At 40.9% G+C, this 18,743-nt stretch overlaps 1 protein-coding gene across 4 annotated transcripts in view; it reads left to right on the top strand.

The window, feature by feature from the left end:
- The first annotated feature begins 627 nt into the window (after nucleotides 1–627).
- The window catches only part of FYCO1 (FYVE and coiled-coil domain autophagy adaptor 1), a 44,072-nt gene continuing 25,956 nt past the window's right edge, over nucleotides 628–18,743 (top strand). Inside the window, exons 1-13 of one of the 4 annotated variants that reach the window (XM_050891604.1) lie at nucleotides 628–792; nucleotides 2,316–2,422; nucleotides 3,540–3,665; nucleotides 7,342–7,448; nucleotides 8,329–8,472; nucleotides 9,248–9,341; nucleotides 9,756–10,487; nucleotides 10,554–12,386; nucleotides 13,443–13,535; nucleotides 14,577–14,695; nucleotides 16,099–16,266; nucleotides 16,698–16,847; nucleotides 18,359–18,568. In XM_050891604.1, coding sequence (XP_050747561.1) covers nucleotides 738–792; nucleotides 2,316–2,422; nucleotides 3,540–3,665; nucleotides 7,342–7,448; nucleotides 8,329–8,472; nucleotides 9,248–9,341; nucleotides 9,756–10,487; nucleotides 10,554–12,386; nucleotides 13,443–13,535; nucleotides 14,577–14,695; nucleotides 16,099–16,266; nucleotides 16,698–16,847; nucleotides 18,359–18,568 — 3,938 coding nt within the window. In that variant the 5' untranslated portion in view covers nucleotides 628–737. Of the gene's footprint in view, nucleotides 793–2,315; nucleotides 2,423–3,539; nucleotides 3,666–7,341; nucleotides 7,449–8,328; nucleotides 8,473–9,247; nucleotides 9,342–9,755; nucleotides 12,387–13,442; nucleotides 13,536–14,576; nucleotides 14,696–16,098; nucleotides 16,267–16,697; nucleotides 16,848–18,358; nucleotides 18,569–18,743 lie in introns of all 4 variants that reach the window. The other 3 variants (XM_050891606.1, XM_050891603.1, XM_050891602.1) reach the window with 3 other exon arrangements.

Genomic DNA, 18,743 nt, shown 5'->3' with positions numbered 1-18,743 from the left:
TGTAACAGAGCTTAAAATAAAGTGGTGTCCTCTTACATGTTTTGGGAACAGTGGGTTCTGAGGAGGGGATGAGAGATGTTTCTTGTGCTAAAACCAGTCTCCAGTACTAAAACTTTTAGTAGCTCTTATGAGTTAAAAATATGCTCCAATGCCAGAGAATCAAACATCATTTTTTGACTCCTTGGCCCATGCCTAGTCTGTGTCTTCAAAGTCTCCCTGAAATGGAAAAGTCATTGTATCTTTTTGCTCTGCAGCCTGTAGGGAAGATCTGGCAGAGGGTTTTGGGAGGGAAAGTCCCGTGTCATCAGAACCTCCCTCAGAGTCACAAGATGAGTTGCACGAAATGTCAGCCTGAGCTGGGCTGTAAGACTGTGTTGTAACTCCAGCGAGATAAAATTGCTCTCTGAGGTTTGCTCAGTAGTTTTGAAAGATAACTGCAGAAATAACTGAAATGGAAAGTGAAATCTAGAAGGAAATACAAAGCAGGTTCCTGGAAAACACTTGGCTTTATGGAATTCGTTACTAAACAGGATCTAAAATGCCAAAGCACCTCTCTTCTGCTCATTTGAGATGATAAAGACTTGCATTTTATTTTTTACTTTTATGGAATTGCAGGTGTGACAGAGAAGAATAATCTTCATCAGCCCAATGGTCATCAAGGATATGAACTCTGCTGTTTTCATCTAGATGGATGAAAAGGTTAACAGCCCAGAAGGGGAGCTCCTTTGGTTTTCAAGATGGCAGCAACTAGTGGCGAAAGCCAGCTGCAGCGGATTATCAGAGACTTGCAAGGTACAGTGCCATGCTGACAGATTCATTCTGTAGGCTGCACTGCATCCTCCATGTTTTAGATAACAGAGAGTAGAAGTTGTGTTTTCAGTTGTGTAACACTTTTGTGTAGCAATTGTAGCAGCATAGTTCAAGGTGTGTGATGTGCTCAATAGAGATGTGACTGTTTTTTTGTGAGAGATGTACTGTACCGTCTGCAGGACCCTAAATTCTTAAATCCTGCAAATTTAAACATACAAAATGAGAAATAAGTTTTACAATTAAAAAAAAAAGTGTCTGTGGGGGGTGCATTGTGAGCTAGGACTTTGGCATGAATAGAGCTATGCTGTTACAAGACTTCATGTGAGATAAGGAGGCCTGATTTTTAGACCCTACCTTGATGGGAAGCTGGTGTGGAGTTGCTGCTAATGTGGGAAGGGAAAAAACCAGGAAGCCAAAGCAAACTGGGAATGGAGACCCAGAGGAAGAGTGCTAGGGAATTGGATGTGCTGTTCTTGCTGCAGTGGAACATGCTTTCTGTGCACCTGACTTGTCCTTCACTAGCAGTAGCCAACCTCATTTTCCACGGCTCTGTTGCAGCCAAAATTGGCAGCAGATTCATAACCATTTACCTGCTCTGTCTCTGTCCTAATCAGCTGCCTATACCAAGATCCAGATATTTTTATTAAATATAAGATATGATATGCACCAAAGCTGGGAATCTAGATCTTCCTGTAACATGAAAAAGGAGATCTACGTGCCTGCTAACAAGAAGAGATTTTAATTCGCGAAGGGGATCAAGGGGGACTGGGAGCTAAGGCTCGCTCAGGCACCTGAAATAAGTAGAAAACCAAGTGGAAAGCAAGCTCAAAGTCAGTAATTTCTGATGCTGAGAAGTACACCCTTTTGGGGCCAGAGTGTCCAGGGAGACAACAGAGTTTGCTTTGACTTGAGATTTCCTCACTTACTATGGGTGTAGGTTTTAGGGAAGAGGAGTTGCTGTATGCTTATTTTTATGTAAATCATTTTTCCCATTTGTGTTTGTAACCAGCACAAGCTGAACCTTCCTGAATAAAGCATGGAGAAGATAAATGTGCTGACTGAACGACTGTTCTCGTGTTACTGATCCCCTTTAGCAGATTACATGCTTTGTCCTTTCTAATCAGAATTCTGTTTGTCCTGTAGCAATACCTTAATGTGCACATGAGACAGCAAAAAGTTATTTCTCTTTCCTCTGCTGAAGAACCAGTTAGCAATTGTCTGTTACCAGTTTTGCTAAGTGTCAGAAGGTAGTTTTGCTCTTTTTAAGAAGAAGAAATAGTCCCTACAACAGATTGACATAACTTGAGCTCTGTTTTTTTTATAGGTGGTCTTAAATTGCAAGCATATCAGCAAGTTTTTTGCACTGTCGTTAAGATATTTTGACTGAAAGAAACTGAATACACATGCACAATGTTCAGGCAGAAAACCCATTTATTTAGTTGTTTATGGATTCAGTGCTATATATCTCTTGCATTAGTTAACTATTTTGGTGTCTTGTTTTAAAGATGCTGTGACTGAATTAAGTAAAGAATTTAAAGAAGGAGGGGAACCGATCACAGATGACAGTGTCAACTTGCAAAAATTCTCCTACAAGCTTGAGTACCTTCTACAGGTAAAAAGTGATGTGTGTCATTTGTAATCCACCATCAAAGCTAGGCCTTGTTTTCTCTTACAGCCTCTTCAGTATGTGGGGTTTAACTCAAATAATCATAAATATCCAATGGAGTCTCTCTTTTTTTCAGTAAGTGGACTGAAATGTGTGCTGCTTATTGTACTTACTTCAAGTAAAAATAAATAAATGTAATCAAAAGGCAGTGCTGGCAGTTTGAAGAATGTAAGGCTTTTTTTTATTGATCTGAAAGATTTGAGCTTGTTTTTAAAGATATATCCTGCTAAATTATCTTGGAAAAACTGTGGTAATGAGATCTTGACAACATTTTAATGCAAAATCAATACTAGTAGGATGTTCACGGTGCAAATATAGTGGTGTGAGTAATGTACAGAATTTTTAGCAATTACACTTTGGAAATTCATTTTTATTGTATGGAAGGCTTAAGGCAAAAGGCTGATTTTTAATCTGGAATGCTGCTTTTTGTCCATCCTCAAAATTTAAGTAAAAGGGGACACTGCTGGGCAAACTGAAATTCAGTTTGCATAGTCTTGTGTCTACACATACTGTAATCATGTCACTGATTGCAACAAAGACATGCTAATCTAGTGTTAGTCTAGGCAAGGGAGTTTTAATTGGGTTGCAGAGGCTTCAGCAGAAGCTGAAGAATCCTTTGGGATTTGAACGGTCCAAGCTGCAGTCCATACCCTCACTGCATTGCCTTCTGAATGTGGTTTAGTTAGAGCAGGTTTTTCTGGTATGTACATGCGTGCTATTGCCACACTTGGTTGCAGATCTCTTAGCAACTGATTGTTAGTTCATTGCTCTTGAACAGCTGCTGAATCTGCTGCAAATCTTTGTTCAGCAGTTTTGCATGGATGTCTGCATTTTAACTAGACCCAGAACATTATTATCTGTTACTGTCTGTAAAGTAGCTTTTGTAACTGCTGGATTGCATCAGTGCCGTGCCATGTCTCCTTCCTTTGTGAATACATTGGCTGAAACTAAGAGGAGTCATGAAAGTACATGTTGCTGGGAGAGGAACAGAATTCCAAGTAGCAATATATAAGTATATTTATATTTAAGTTTTGCTCATTGCATTTTGTTTTCCTTGTTTAAGTTTGACCAGAAAGAAAAAAACACATTGCTAGGGAACAGAAAAGACTACTGGGATTATTTCTGCGACTGTCTGGCAAAAGTCAAAGGAGCTAATGATGGAATCCGCTTTGTCAAGTCTATTACGGAAGTAAGTATATCAGTTAAGCATCATAATATGTGGTTTGTGTTTTGGTGTGTCTTTTCAGAGAGCAGTAGAAACCAAAAGAAAATACACTGCTTTTAACATATAGCAAAAAAAAAGTTGGGAATTTTTATTTTTATATCTCATGTAAAGTATAAAAATGCAAGGTTACTCTTTTTACTAGGACACTAAATTACATAGGATTTTATAGCCTGACTCTTTCTTATTTTGAAGACCACTTACACAAGTGAATGGTCCTGTTTGTCTCTGGTTGTGCCCTGCCTTTTCATAAACTTAGTGCCATTTTCTCTAAAAAGGAATGAAAAATTAAATTAAGGGTAGAGCCTGCCACCTTCAGCACAGCTTACAGCAGGAACTGGCTCTAAGTGTAAGAGGAAAGATTCACTATATTTGACGTTTCTTAAGACTTTTCCAACTGGTCGGTAGAGTTGAGGAGGACTGACTGAAAGCAGCGTTTCATCTTCTGTCTCAACCTTGTTCCTCCATGTCAAATAGCATGATGTAGTGGCTCAGGGTAGTTGTCATTATTCCCTCCGGTAAGCTGTCATGAACAGGACAAAAAGCTTTATCTTTATTAGGTATAGTAATAAAAGCTTAATCTTGTAACAGCCATGTTATGTCTTCAGCTCAATGAGTGGATGAAATAAGTGCTGTGAGAAGCTTTCTGTGCTGATCCTGTCTGAGTCTTTAGAATCATTTGAAGAAGAGCTTCCCGTTGTGGGTAAAAGAGGCAGTGGTGTGGTGGTGCCAGCCAGCGTTGTCTTGGTGCTCACTTCTGTTATCTGTGAGCAGTGCTAACTTGTATTGTCAAGTTACTATTTACAGCAGATCTCTTTATTCTCTTAGCAATTCCTCCACAGCAGCTCTAGATAATGTTGTTTTGATCCATCTGAAAGAGAGCCATGATAGTCTAGCAGAGGCAGGCTCTGTGTTCCCTACCTCACTTTCTTCTCTCAGCAGCTTAGGCAACATTGAATTTTGCTGTTCCAAGGCGAACAAGCCAAGGAAGGGCTCCGGTTTGTTTTACCACTGGGAAGGGAAACAGGGGAGAGCCATGGAAATTGAGTTTGACTTTCCCACTACTTCCAGGAAGACTGGAGAAGTAAGGACAGTGACTGCTGCTGCAGGAAAGGTCCTCTGACTGTAGATACTGGCCCCTAAATTCTCGGTAGCAGTAGCCAATCTGATTTCTCTGCAAAGGTGACTGTGGTGTAGCCTTCAACAATCTGTTGCCTATAGTATCACCTGCATATTACCACATGTAAAGGCTGCTCTGCTTTTTCCTCCTTCTTCAGTACCTCTGGCTGTTTAATGGTTAACATGATATCAGAAATTATTGTTTGGAAGAAGGATATTTTCTATTTCAATTTATGTGCAGCCATATAAATTAGCTTGTGGAAGATTTCTTTTAACTTTATTAGCTTGTGGTTTAGGAATATGAACTCTGAATAAAATCGGTCAACCGTTTCAGATAACTAAGCTGGCAGACTCAGGTCCAGAAATGAAATGACAGATGACAGAAAAACATGTTGGTTATTCCTCTTCATTACAGGTGGAAATCAGCAGCCAATTTTTGAACCTGGCTGGATAGAACGTAAAGGTTTCCAAATGTCATTTATTTGCTCACTGAACAGTACTTGTTGACTTTCAAAGATGGAAGTGAACAAGGAGGAAAGAGTAATGGCAGTTGCTTTTTAAGAATGGTCAAACATTTAACAGCATAATGCCTCCTCTTCTGCTTTGCCTGCAGCACTTCTAATATTAGGGTGCATGATATGCTAGAGAGGTGGAGCAAGGAGGCAGATAGGAATACCCTGGAAACTGCCCAGCTGCTAATTAAACAACCTTGTCCTTGATGGCATTAGGTGAGCAGGGAGTTCTGGTCATTCCCCTTTCAAAAGGTGATTACACTGAATACACATCTTTCCAAGTCTTTACAGCCTTACCTGGCACACGCTACAGTGCTACAGCCATACATTGCACCTTAGGTACAGTGTTTGCAGTCAACATGGGAACAATGACAATACCAGACACTGCCTGCCTCCCTGAATTTTAGCAGGGGTCTAGCAGGAGGTGGCATGATTTTGCTTCCTAGTGAAATAGTCTTTGGCTACTTGTAGCTGCATATATGTAAATATTTTCCTCTACTTCTCGTCAAGTACATTTGTTCTAGTATCCCATGCTTAAAAAAGGCATTGCGATTTAAATTGATAAACCAATGGGAGTAAGGATAGGATTAGTTTAGTGGCTTCCAGTGTTGTTTTTCACTATTCTTAAGATATTCACTAAATGTGCCTAGTTAGGAAAAACACTTGTAAGCTTCTGTGCACAAGGCAGGGATAGCATCTCCCTGAAGAGATATTCAGACATCTACAGGGTGAATGAGGGTGAAAACCAGTTGGTAAATTAAATTTTCTGTTTCTGGTGTACTTAGCCTTTGGAGACCATGTTATTTCACAGTTTGTGTCCTATAGAATTCAAAACAAAAAGCAGTAAAAGGTGTTGCTTCCTTTGCTCCACATTTCATCATTCCATTTATAAGGAACATTTTTGTATATAGTGGCTTGCTGAGATAAACGAGGAACCTGTGTCTTACTTGAGCACAGGAGCCCAGTAACAGCAAAACCGAGGAAACTGAGAGTTAAGGTATTGCTCTCACTTCACTACAGTGCAATACTGATCAGAAGGAGAGAAAGCTTGTGTGGCCTTTGAGCCTTCTTTCACACTAAGTTTTCAAGCAAAATTTACAGTAACCTACTAACTTGAGCCTCAGCACCTCTAATATTTTCCTTGGCCTCTATTTTTAACTCATGAACATATTTGGTTTGTTAGTTGGATGAGCAGTTTGGTTAGGAGCATGGCTGACTGGTGAGAAATTCTTTTCATCACTTTAATTTTCCATTCCTAAATTGATTACCGATTTTGATGGAAAGGAGAAATGAAACGCTACTGTTTAGTGTTTCACTATTTTGCAGGGCAGCAAATAGTTCAGACGTAAAAGGCAAAACAAAACATCAATTCCCCAACTAGTGCTGAGTTTTGTGATCCCCCTTATGTTGATCTGACAGCTGTCTTCATAAAAAGATCCATTAATTTCGGTCATGCAGCTGCTCTTGGTCTGAAGTAAGAATTAGATTTTTATCAGCTTAATGGCTAAGTATTAAGAAAGGCTTTTTGCATTGTCTGGGGTTACTGTGTCTGTGGGGATGTATATTTGTATATGTGTACGTCTTTGTTCTATGACTAGGTCTTCCCTAAAGCTCTTCCAGCTGTGGCCAGATACATCTTAAGTAATCTAAGCAGTCACTTCTGGCTTTGCTGGGCACATTGAGATTTTGCCTTATATTGGGAGTTGTCCTTAGCATAGTCTGTACTCATGTACTCAGTGTATTAGATGATTCGTTGGTCCTGTGATGCCTTTTATATTATTATAAAGTGGACAACAGCTAGCTGTAGATACAAATTTGTCATTCAGAAAAGATTCCACCCAATGACAGTCTTGGGAGAAGGTGTCTCTCAGTGGCAGTTCTTACTACTTCTTTTACAACTAGTAGCTTATTGTGACTTTTTTTGTGTCACTATGTAGACTGTTCTGGCCATGTCTCTACGTGATTACAAATCATATTTAGAATTTTCTTTTCTTGTGATTTCTCCTATCCAGCTACGAACATCTCTTGGAAAAGGAAGAGCATTTCTTCGTTACTCCCTGGTTCACCAAAGGCTAGCAGACACCTTGCAGCAATGTTTTATGAACACCAAGGTGACCAGGTGAATAGCAAAGTACCTTGCTAAATAATGGGTGTTTGCTCAGTGTGATCAAGCAACATCACCTAGTAGCTATTGAAAGAAATTGAAACCCTTCCAAATGGTAGGCTTAGAGAGCTGGTAATAGGATAGGAAGGATAATAGACCTTTTGGCCTGGGTCACTGGTTCATACCTATCTTAGGCTGGTAAAGGTTGAAAGTTGTTACAGCTAAATGTGTGTGGAGTGGGTCATGCTGATGCTTCTATATGTTGGTTTCAACAGTGACATTTTTATAAGCATTGAAGGTCCTGGGTTTGATCTTCTGTGCTGTACATCATAAGGGAGAATTAATTTGGATGTGTTGTGCAAAGCCCCAGAAAGCATTTGCATGTATCTCTGGATTGTCGTGCAGAGGAACAGCTTGCCCTTGGCCAAGGAACACCAAAGATAGTTTGTAGTTGGTTGGAGGGGCACTGGTAGGGCTTTTAGAAAAAGCCAATTATTTGCACAGTGTATTTAACTCTAGTTGCTGGTTTCTGTCCCTCATTTTTGATGTATTAAGTGTGCGCTTTAGGTATTTACTGTGTGATTATCCAGTGTATAGCAAATATGTTGTCTTGCCAGTGTTTTGCCCAAGCATTAGAGCAAAAAATATTTTGTGCAGGGGCTCCTCTAAGGATATTTCTGTGGAATTCATTGAAGCTGTTTAATTTCATTCACATCAAAGGGATGGCATATTGGTTGGTGTGTCTGGTTGTTTTCAGTTTGCATTTAGAATAGAGTATCATAATTTTTCTAGGATGGAGTGAATAATGATGTTGTGGGGTTTTTTTGCAAGTGAAACTGCTGCTTCTTTTTAACTTATGAATGAGTATTACTTCTTTTTCGTTGTTGTTTTCAAGTGACTGGTACTATGCAAGAAGTCCATTTCTGAATTCCAAAATGAGTTCTGACATTGTGGGTCAACTCTATGAGCTCACTGATGTTCAGTTTGACTTGGCATCAAGAGGCTATGATTTAGATGCTGCTTGGCCAACATTTGCCAGGTAAGATAGTACCACTTTGTCATTTTGTATTAACAGGGCCATAAAATACCTGCCTGCTACAGAGTCTGTAAAAGCTTCTGCTTCTGAAGGTAGGAATACTTGTGTTAGAGCAGGTATACACTTTCTCCATGTAATTAGTCTGTGATGAAATTGGCCTTTTTTTCCTTCAATATACTGTGTACCAGAGATCAGAGTTGATCCTCTGTAATGGAGTACTTCCAGTAACTGCAGTTTAGACCCAAATCCCAAGCTATTCTCATCTTCACAGGCACAAGAAGAAATGTTCTTAGCTCCTTCTGTTTTAAGAGCTGAGACGTGTAGCGACTGAACAGCCAAGCAGTGTGCTTCACTTGCAGCAATGGTAGAGATGACAATATGTGGTCACTACAGCCTGATCCCACCTCAAAGCGGGGGATAACAAAAACTGCTAGGTCTGATCCAGATCCATTTGTATCAGTGGGAGTTTTCCAGGGCTGCATGCTGCCACCATCTGGTTGAGCCACCACCACACAGCAATACAATTTCTTAGAGGAAAGCTGCATTGGTTCTTGTGGATGTGGGAAGTCGCAGCTACCCATAATCTTTTATAGGTGCCTTTGATATCCCTATTTTGTTTTCCATCAACTTCAGTGGTTGTTGGCCCGGACACCAGGTGCAGTTACGTCTTTTTGTATGTGGGAGTTACAACTAGATAAATCCTACATGTAAGAGTAGAAAGACATGTATGTATGTGCTTAGACTTCTCTTATATGTTGTTTCTCTGTGTGATCAACAGGAGGACACTGTCCTCACTTGGATCTTCAGCATATTTATGGAAGCCCCCAAGTCGCAGTTCTAGCATGAGCAGTTTAGTGAGCAATTATTTGCAGGTAAGCAACTTACACATAAATGTTTATGTGGCATGGTAGATCTTTAATTAATGGCATAGTTCCAGAGAGCTTGGTAGCTTTATGGTGATTATGACTCTTATAATGGTAAACTACAAAAAGAGTTCTTAATTAAAAGTAAAGGGAATTGTCCAATACCTGATTCAACTGAACATACAAATCTTGTAGAGGAAAAAAAATATATATATTCAGAAGTTATGCTGATAGTTATGTTTTCATTTATCTTTTGTGGAAACAAGCCCCATTTCCTGTAAGTTCATATCTTGTAGTGCTGTGAACGTAACATACAATGTCACTGTGCGTTAAGAACCTGAACTTGCTCTCCTTTGAGCACACCATTTAAATGCATGTTTAATACTTCTTAAACTTTCCGTTTTTCCCCTTCTGTTCATTTAGGCCCAAGAGTTTCCTTCCAGCCCTGATGCAAATAGCTCACTAAATGTTGAACACCTTGAGGGCTTTGAAGAGATGCGTGTAGAACTTGACCAGGCTGAGCTGAGGCAGAGGGAACTTCAAGATCGTATTCACCAGCTAGAAATGGAAAACCAGGAGCTCCAGGCAGCTGTCAGCCTTCAGAAAGAACACGTACAGGTGGAAAAGGAGAAGAGCAATAACTACAGCGAGGAGAACTCCCGGCTGACAAAGATGATTACAGAGTTACAGAAGCAGTGTGAGGTCTCACACTCTACTCAGAGCACTGTTCATGACCTGCAGAAGTGCCTGCAGTCACTGGAACTGAATGCAGTGGAGCAGCAGCAGGAATATTCCACAAAGCTGGAGCAGCTGGTGACCAGCAAGGAAGACTGTCCCTCAAAACTGCAGGTGTTGAATCAGGAGCTGGAGGCCTCTAGGGCTTTGGTTGCTATGAAGGATCTTTGCATCAATGAGCTCAAAGGCAAGCTGAGTTCCACAGAACAGAAGAACCTCAACCTCCTTGCAAAAGTTGATGCTGCCTTGGAGGAAAAGGGACAGCAAGCCACAGCCCACTGTGACTCTGCCCTACAGATACGGGCACTGTTAGAGAAGCTTCAGGAGGCAGAAAAGGAAAAAGCAGATATGCAAAGACTCAGTGACGAACAGGCATCTCAGCTGAAAGCAGCAAGGCAGGAGCTGCAGCTGAAAGAAGAGGCACAGAAGGAACTGGAATGCAGATACAATCGCCTCACTGCTGACTCCAGAGAAGAGAGTGAAAAGCTGCTTGGGAGCCTGGAAACCATGGCAAAGGAAATGGATGCACTTCAGAAGGCCTTGACCCTGAAAGGAAAGGAGATGGCTGAGCTCCAGACCCAGGTAATGGGGTTGCTGGCTCAGGTGGGGTCACTGGAAAAAAATCTTGAGGAAGCAAGGAAAGAAAAAGAGAAACTTGAGGAGGAGTATGGTAGGAGGGAAGGAGCGCTGAAGCAGGAAGCCCAGTCACAAGCAGAGCAACTTGAACTACAGGAGGGTCGCTTAACAAAGGTGAGTCAGACTGTGCGTAGCCTTGAGGAGCAAAACTGGAAACTCTTGTCTGAGAAAGAGCATCTCAGCCAGAAAGTCAAGGAGCTGGAGGAGCAGATGGAGCAGCAAAACTCTGCAGTGAGCGAAATGGGTGAGGAGAGCAGGAAGCTGAAAGCGGAGAATGCAAATTCGCAGCAGTCCAAGAAGAAGATGGAAGGGAAGCTGAAAAATTTGGAAGATTCTAAATCTTCCCTGGAAGCCGAGGTAGCCAGGCTGAGAGCCTCTGAGAAACAGCTTAAGAGTGAGATAGGTGATGCCCTGGTGTCAGTTGATGAAAAAGAGAAGAAGCTCCGGGGCGAGAACAAACAGCTGGATAAAGACTTGCAGGATGCCAGGAGGCAAAGCCATATTCTAGAGGAGAGATTAGAGGCTCTGCACTCAGACTATGAAGAACTAAAGCAAAGAGAAGAGATGACCAAGGAGTCCTATGCCTCACTTGAAGAACAGCTGAAGAGTGCCAAACAGCATAGTTTACAAATGGAAAAAAGCTTAGACACCTTGAAGGAAAGCAAAGAGTGTCTCCAGTCACAGCTCACAGAGAAGGAAGTAAAACTGCAAGGCATGGCGAGCCAGTGTGAGCAGCTAAGAGCAGAAACTGAAAGACATAGGAAGAAAGCAGAGATTCTTGAGGTAGAAAAGCTCAATGTTGAAAAGACATGCCTTCATCAGACAAAGCTTATTGAATCCCTCACATCAGAAAAGGAATCAGTGGAAAAACACCAACTACAGCAGACAGCTTCTCTGGAGAAGGAGGCAAAAGAGCTGGCCTCCAGACTGACCATGAGTGAAGAGCAGTTGGAGGTCAACCGAGGTGAAGTGTCTAGGCTGCAAGCAGAAGTCCTCGGCCTGCGAGTCAAGCTTCAGCAGACCACTGATGAGAGAGAGCAGATGAGAGGTGAGCTGGCAATCACAGAGACTGTCTTGGGTGAGCAGAAGGCACTTGTCCAGCAGCTGAAAGAGCAAAGTGAGTCACTCAACAGAAACCATGTGCAAGAACTGATGCAATGTAAAGAAAGAGAAGAAGTACTGAAAAAAGAGCAGGAGACAGCAGCCCATCAAAAAGCTGAGCTGGAAAATAATTTGCTGAACCTGAAGGAAGAGCTATCCAAGGTTAAGCAGTACTTGGAAGTTGCTAGAATGGAAAATGAAGAAAACAAAGATCTCCTCCACAGGACCAATATGGATATGGCTGAACTTGGTATTCAGATTTGTGCCTTGACCTCTGAAAAGGTGGATGCAGAAGAGCAGTTAGCCCAGGCCACAGAAAGGCTCAAAGAACTGGAAGAACAGGCAGCAGAGCAACAGGAGAAGCTGAAGCTTGACATCTCTAATCTCAGACAGGAGAATAAGAGCCTGCAAGAGAAATTAGAGGAGGCTCAAATATGTGCCGCAGCTGTCCCAAGTCTGCAATTGCAGCTGGAGACAGTAAAGAAACAGGCACAGAGTTTCCAAGAGACCAGCCAAGAAGAGCTGTCTGCAATAAAATTTCAAATGAGCACAGAGATTCTAAATTATCAGACAAAATTCAAGGTAAATTAATGTGATTATTATAGCTGAGGGAGCTGTGCAGGATTTCCCCTGCTTTACTGTCTGCTGCAGCAATTACTGCATGAAATCCTAAGGTTTGTGTTGGTGAGGCTGAGACTAGCATGCAACTAGCCTTAGCCTGGGAGTCTGAAAATGTCTCTACACTCATGACCTAGGCCTATTTGAGGTAAAATAGCTCTCCGGAGTTTTTTGGAGGTATATAGCGTGGCCGTCCGAGCACAGTGGAGAGGCCATGTGATACGGAAAAGCCAGCCAGTAATGGAGAGGGTGATGTTTTCTTATGTTGGCACTGAAGGTGGCATCTTCTGTAACTATTCCCTCTGGTCACAGCTGTGATTTTTTTCTTTATTTGGTAGGAACATTGCAAGACCTGTTCCCCACACCCATAACACTACTTCTCCTTAAAACTGATTTTGATGAAAGCAAACTTAGACTGAGACCAGATACTTTTGCAGTTAGTTCCCTCATGTATTTTTGCTTTCAAGTGCTCAAGGTAGCAGCTGAGAAGATCAAAGTTTTGCTTCCAGAAAAACATGAGTCAGCCCTGTGTGTGTGAAACAGCACACCTAAAGGCTGAAGATTTTGTTGTGTTTGTTCTGCCATTCTGAAATAATGTCTTAAGACTGCCAGTTGATTTGAGCCTTATGCCACTGGTGGTATCCAGAAATCCCACGAGTTTGAGAAAATAACGTACATTCATTTATGTTTCATTTTCATACAGGCTTCTTAAACTTCAGTATGATTTGGGTTATCTCTTTTGAGCGAAAGCATTTTGCAAGTTGGGCCTTCTTTTTGTTGAGAACTGTAATAGCCCATAGCAAGTAACAGTGAAACACAGCTAGTCTGCCACCACAGAGGGGAGTTTCCTTGAATCCATGAGTTGGGTGTCTCTTTAGCTGTCTTTCATGAGCCTGACAGTGGTGCTGCATTTATCCCATACGTGGCAGTAAGAGCACTCATGATTCACAATTAGGAATTTCATAGATGAAGAGGTGGCTGCTAGAGGAATGCTAACTCCTGGCTCAATCTCCCTGTTAGGCTGTCAGTGAAGAGTGTGGGAAAGTAAGAGAGCAACTTGAGGAGCTGAAGCGACAACAGCATGCTGCAGAGGAAGAGATTGCGGAGTTACAAGTAGGTGCTTGATCTGATTAAAAGACAGAGGTGTTTGTGTCTGCAGGCATTAGTGTTATAATTGAGAAGGCAGGCAGCATTTCTGATGACTGGCTGTGAGTCTGAGAATGCCCTTGAATAAATACAGGTGCTGCAGACAAAATACTCAGCAGCTGAAAGTTAGCCACTGAAACAGAGGTTACGAAAAGCACAACGGCACTGAGGATTCGTCCTGCTTTGAAAGCTAGTCAGGTTTTACATAAGACCTGGTTATGTGTACACTTCTTAAATGGGGGTGTGGGTTTAAAAGGGGTCTATCTTAGGCCCTGCATGCCCACTGCACACAGCCACATGTGTGGATCTAACTGTTTGCAGGCTGCAAGGGGCACTGAATCAGACAATTAATCTGGCTGAGAAATAACCCAGCCAGAAAAAAATAGGTTTTTTGCAATGCATTTATCAAACAGTTAAGTTAGGAGGGTCATACTGAGGTATAAGGAATCCAGAAAGAAGACAGTTAAGGTTATTGAACCTGGCCCTGCCTGCTAGCAGAAATACGTACACCTTTAGATGGAGTTAGGTATGTTCCCTGAGGACTCAGAGTTTGGCAGACTTCTCTGGAGAGGCTAGCTGTGAAAGAAGGTTTTGTTTCCATCATCCTATATGTTCCATATAGCTTTAGTAAACAACTTTTTCCTCATTTTTAATTTTTTTTTCTTTTGAAACTTTTAGGTGGTGAAAAAACTTCTAGGGTGTATTCTTTTGCCATTACCTTTGAGAGATTTTCCTTGATAAGGAGGCAAAAGCTCAACTGACATGGACTAATAAGAATTATAGGCTTAATACTGTCTTACTTTAGAGTCTATCCCTTATTCAGTGTGACAGAAGTAATCAATCACTAGTACACAACTAATTAGTTTCTGATTATACAATAATATCTTAATTGGTGGTTTGGCTTTAACTGATTCTTTTAAAGCATTGTTTAGGTGTCTTGATAATTGTCCAATGCTTGGTAAAGTGTTGTTTTTATATGTAAGGAAATACAGTAATTTATTTCACTAGGCTGCAAACACGAGTTTGTCTAGAAAGCTGGATGAAGCAAGAGAGCAGCTGTCTGAATCAGAATCTGCTTGGCTGCAGAAGGAAGAGGAGGTGACATCTCTGAGAGAACTCTTGGAAAGGTGGGAGTTTGGGTTCTTTACACAAGCCGTTAATTGTAAGCCATGCAAGGGGCCAATAACCAAAGCGTATTGCAAATTGCTGTAGTTTATGAAGTAGCATATGCCATGGGGTTTATATAGGGCAAATAGTGCGTGGGCACTGACGGGGAATATCACATTGACACTTCAGATGAGAAATATGTAAATTACACAGCACACATGAATGCAAAGTTTAGGTTTTATTGTATTGTTAATTTAGCTGATGACGTAAATTCATTGTGTGTCTTCCTTTATGAAACTGAAAGACATTTTATAACCTCCTTTTACCTTATAGGTTAGTCACAAAATTAAAACACCAATATTGGCTCTTTTTTTCATAAGGAATGGAAAATTTGCACTTTTTGACAGTTTGTTTTTTCTCTCCTCTCCCTGAAGTTTCAGGGAATCAGTAAGAATTATTTGAATGGGACCACATCCTGCATGTCTTTGTCAGGTTTCTTATCAGTTTTAAGTATCTAACACGGGCTGTGTTTCCAAGGTCTGTAATGTGGGCTTGTGTGGTGTGGATTATCTGGCAGTCCGAAATAGCTCTTCATGAGGCATGGACTCACACAGAGTCTAATGGGTTAACCAAAGCCTATGTATTTTTACATTTTTGTGCTGATACCATCTGTCTTTGTGGGAAGACTGATGATTCTTGATCTATGCTGAAGGTTGTCAGTACAAAATCTAACTCATCAAAATATTTGAATTCAGCTGAATTGGCTGAGTGAGCTCAGACCAGCTCAGCCCTTTGTGTTGTGTTACTGTAGCATTTTTGATCCATTGCTAGGACTCACAGTACTGAAATTACCATATTGTCAAGCCAAGACTTACATTCTTGGATGCTTTCTGGGGGCACTTCATTCCACTGACTGTGCCGAGAACTGAGTTGTCTTAACCTTCAGTTTTTGAATTGCATCTGTGGTAGAAGAATATAGTGAGAATCTGGTTTGCTTCCCTTTTGTGAACATGAAGGCTATGGAGGAGTATGTGTTAAATGGCCCTTTTGTATGCAACCTGCAAACGCTGGGCAACCTGCGGCTATAGGACTTTTCCCGTTTAGCTCAGTTTGCAGCTGCTGCTGATCTTAGCTTCCAAGGACACTAATTTTGTTCCCAGTGTGGTAGCCATCATAAGCTTTGCTATAAGCAGGGCATCCAAGAAATTGCTGATTGCTGACTGTATTCGCCAGATAAGGGATCTGTGTGCACTTTCAGTGATGCACAAAACTGGAGAGATCCTGGCTAGCTATAAAAAATACGCACACTGAGAACAATTTCACTGAAACTACCTGTTTATCAGGGTGGAGGACCCCTTCCATGGGGAAGACTTGAATGCACATGAGCTAAAAACGATTCTTAATTGCCTTTGTATTTGATCAGGATCCAAAAAGAAGCTGATGAAGCAAAAGAGAAGGTCCTGGATTACAGTGAGAAGCTCAGCAAGGTGGCAGCAGACAAAGATAGCAGCGACCAGAAGTTACTTGCTGAACTGGATGACCTGACGAGAACAAAACAGTTCCTTGAAGAGCGTTTGATAGAACTTATCAGGTTGGCATCAAAATAAACAGCAAGCAGAAATTAAAATCCTAGCTTAGGATGTTAAGGGATACTGCCTAGGTGGTTCAGTCTTGTACTCCTGAATTGAAGATACAGGTAATGGCCAAGTTCATCAGCAGTTGAAATTTTGCATTTCCATAATGCAGTCAGAAATATAACACCCAATATTATCTCCTCCTTAATTTGCTGTCTGTTTTGCAAAAATATGTAGTTCTCTGCATGGCATGTATTTTTCTCCTCCCCTCCGCAAGAGCTTTGGTAGGTTTCTTCATCTAACTTTATTCCTGAAAGCTCCTCAGAAGTTGCAGCAAAGCAATTTTTACTGTGAAGCTTTCACCAGCATTCGAATTGAGGTTGGTTAACAGTAAACCAGCACTGATAATTTCTGTGTGTTTTTCTTTCTTTTAACTGTGTCTCTGCAGAGATAAGGATGCTTTATGGCAAAAATCGGATGCTCTGGAGTTCCAGCAGAAGCTTAGTGCAGAGCAAAGGTGGCAGGGGGACACAGAGGTTAATCATTGTCTGGACTGCCAAAGAGAGTTCTCATGGATGGTGCGCCGACACCACTGCAGGTCAGTTTGTTGAACTCTGTTATGCTGTTCAAAAGCAATATTCAGTATGATTGTTTACATGCATGAAATACTTCTTAATGTTCACAGTTCATTGGTCAAAATCATTGATACAGGACGTTGTAGAGGCTGAAAGAACACATGAGCTCACAAGGGGATAAGAGACCTTAATGGAAAGGTCCCTTGACATGTATTAAGGCAAAGATCTGGATGCAACTCTGACTTGGGGAGTCTGTCAGTTTCTCATTTCTGGAAACAAAGATAATCACACCCTACATAGTGTGTTTCTTTGAAGGGCTGTGTTTTTAATATATTTATTATGCACTGCTCTGTGCATGCTGTAAACAAGATTCACTAAGATGGTTTTGCTATTGTGATAGAAGTATTCCGGAACAAATCCAACATGTTGTGCAATTGTAAGTTTGGTTACTTACCCTAGGTATGTTCAGTGATAATTACCAATTGCAGAGTAATCTTTTAAAAAAAGTTAATAATAAATTATTTCCTATACAGTTAGCCTGCTTGGAGTTATTAGTTACCCGATCTAGATTTATTCAAATGTATTTAAGTGGATACATTTCAGGGTCTTAGTGATATGTTTGTTTTGGCTCTTTACTGTTCTTTATCCTCACGACCTGATTCATCATGTATGAATGATGTATGTATGATTCAGTATGTAGTACTGGGACTGTTTCAATTGCATATGAATGTAGGGAACATTCGATGGGGATTAATGAATAGGGAAGTCATTTCTGGTAACAACTTCCAAATTACTCATTTCTACTAAAATCTGTGAAACCTGCTCATGTTTTCACCTACTAGTGATTTAAATGATTATGAGAAACAAAAACACTAAGACTTCATGAATAACAGTCATCCCTACTGGGTGCTTTTCTTCATGAAAATCTTAACATGTTCATTAAAAAGTAGTTGACATGTTTAATACTGAGAGACTGCAGAGCGGAGAGGGCAGGAGGAATGAATGTACATGTATGTGTCCAGTATTGTTTTTTCTTCCCTGTCTGAAGGGGAGAGGGACGATTACTAAGTAGAGATATATAGATGTGTTCTTATAGTCCTTACAATCAAATAGAGTTTTGCTCTGACTGAGTATGAGATTTGGCCTGTGTAATATTATTAAGTACATTTCCTTCGTATGTACTTAATATATATATTATTTATTTGTATTGCCTATTTGTGGGTATTTAATAGTTTTATGTCTTTATATTTAAATGTATATTTAAATTTTGTTAGTGTTTTTATGTTTTTTTCTGTTTTTTCTATTTATTAAGGCAGCAAAGTATGAATGTGAATTTCTGTCCTGTGTTTCTCAAGAAAAATTGCTTCACCTCAGAAAGCAGCACAGTCAGTATTATGAGTTCTGCCATGGACGTAGCATTTGGGCTTTTGCAGAGAACAAGACCGTTGTGACAAAGCCCCAAACTCTGTCATGTAGATATGTTCCACCTGTATGTGGTACCATTCTAACATCTATGGTTTCGAATCATTTCTAGAATGTGTGGTCGCATTTTCTGCTACTACTGCTGCAACAACTACATGGTGACAAAGCCTGGTGGAAAAAAGGAGCGTTGCTGCAGAGCTTGCTTCAATAAGCCTAGAGTCATTGTGGACAGTACAGATGACTCTGGATCCAGTGCCAACCAGGAAGGATCACCAGCTTCATTGGAATCACCTGCGTCACCATCCGAGAGGGCTTTTGGTTAGTGTATTGTTTGCATGCTGTGGAGAAATAAGTAGGGTTCTTAGACATTCTCCAAGAAACCACATGGTCACCTCCTGCTCCAAGGACCTGCATGTTCATGGAGTGTTTTCAGGGTGGGACTGGTCCCATCTTTGAATTTGATTGGTATTGACAGAAACTTGCATGTATATTAAATG

Source organism: Gymnogyps californianus, chromosome 2 (assembly GCF_018139145.2).
Source record: "Gymnogyps californianus isolate 813 chromosome 2, ASM1813914v2, whole genome shotgun sequence".
Classification (NCBI taxonomy): Eukaryota; Metazoa; Chordata; class Aves; order Accipitriformes; family Cathartidae; genus Gymnogyps; species Gymnogyps californianus.
The sequence above is the reverse complement of the archived record's forward strand: the minus strand, read 5'-3'. Positions and strand labels throughout refer to the sequence as shown.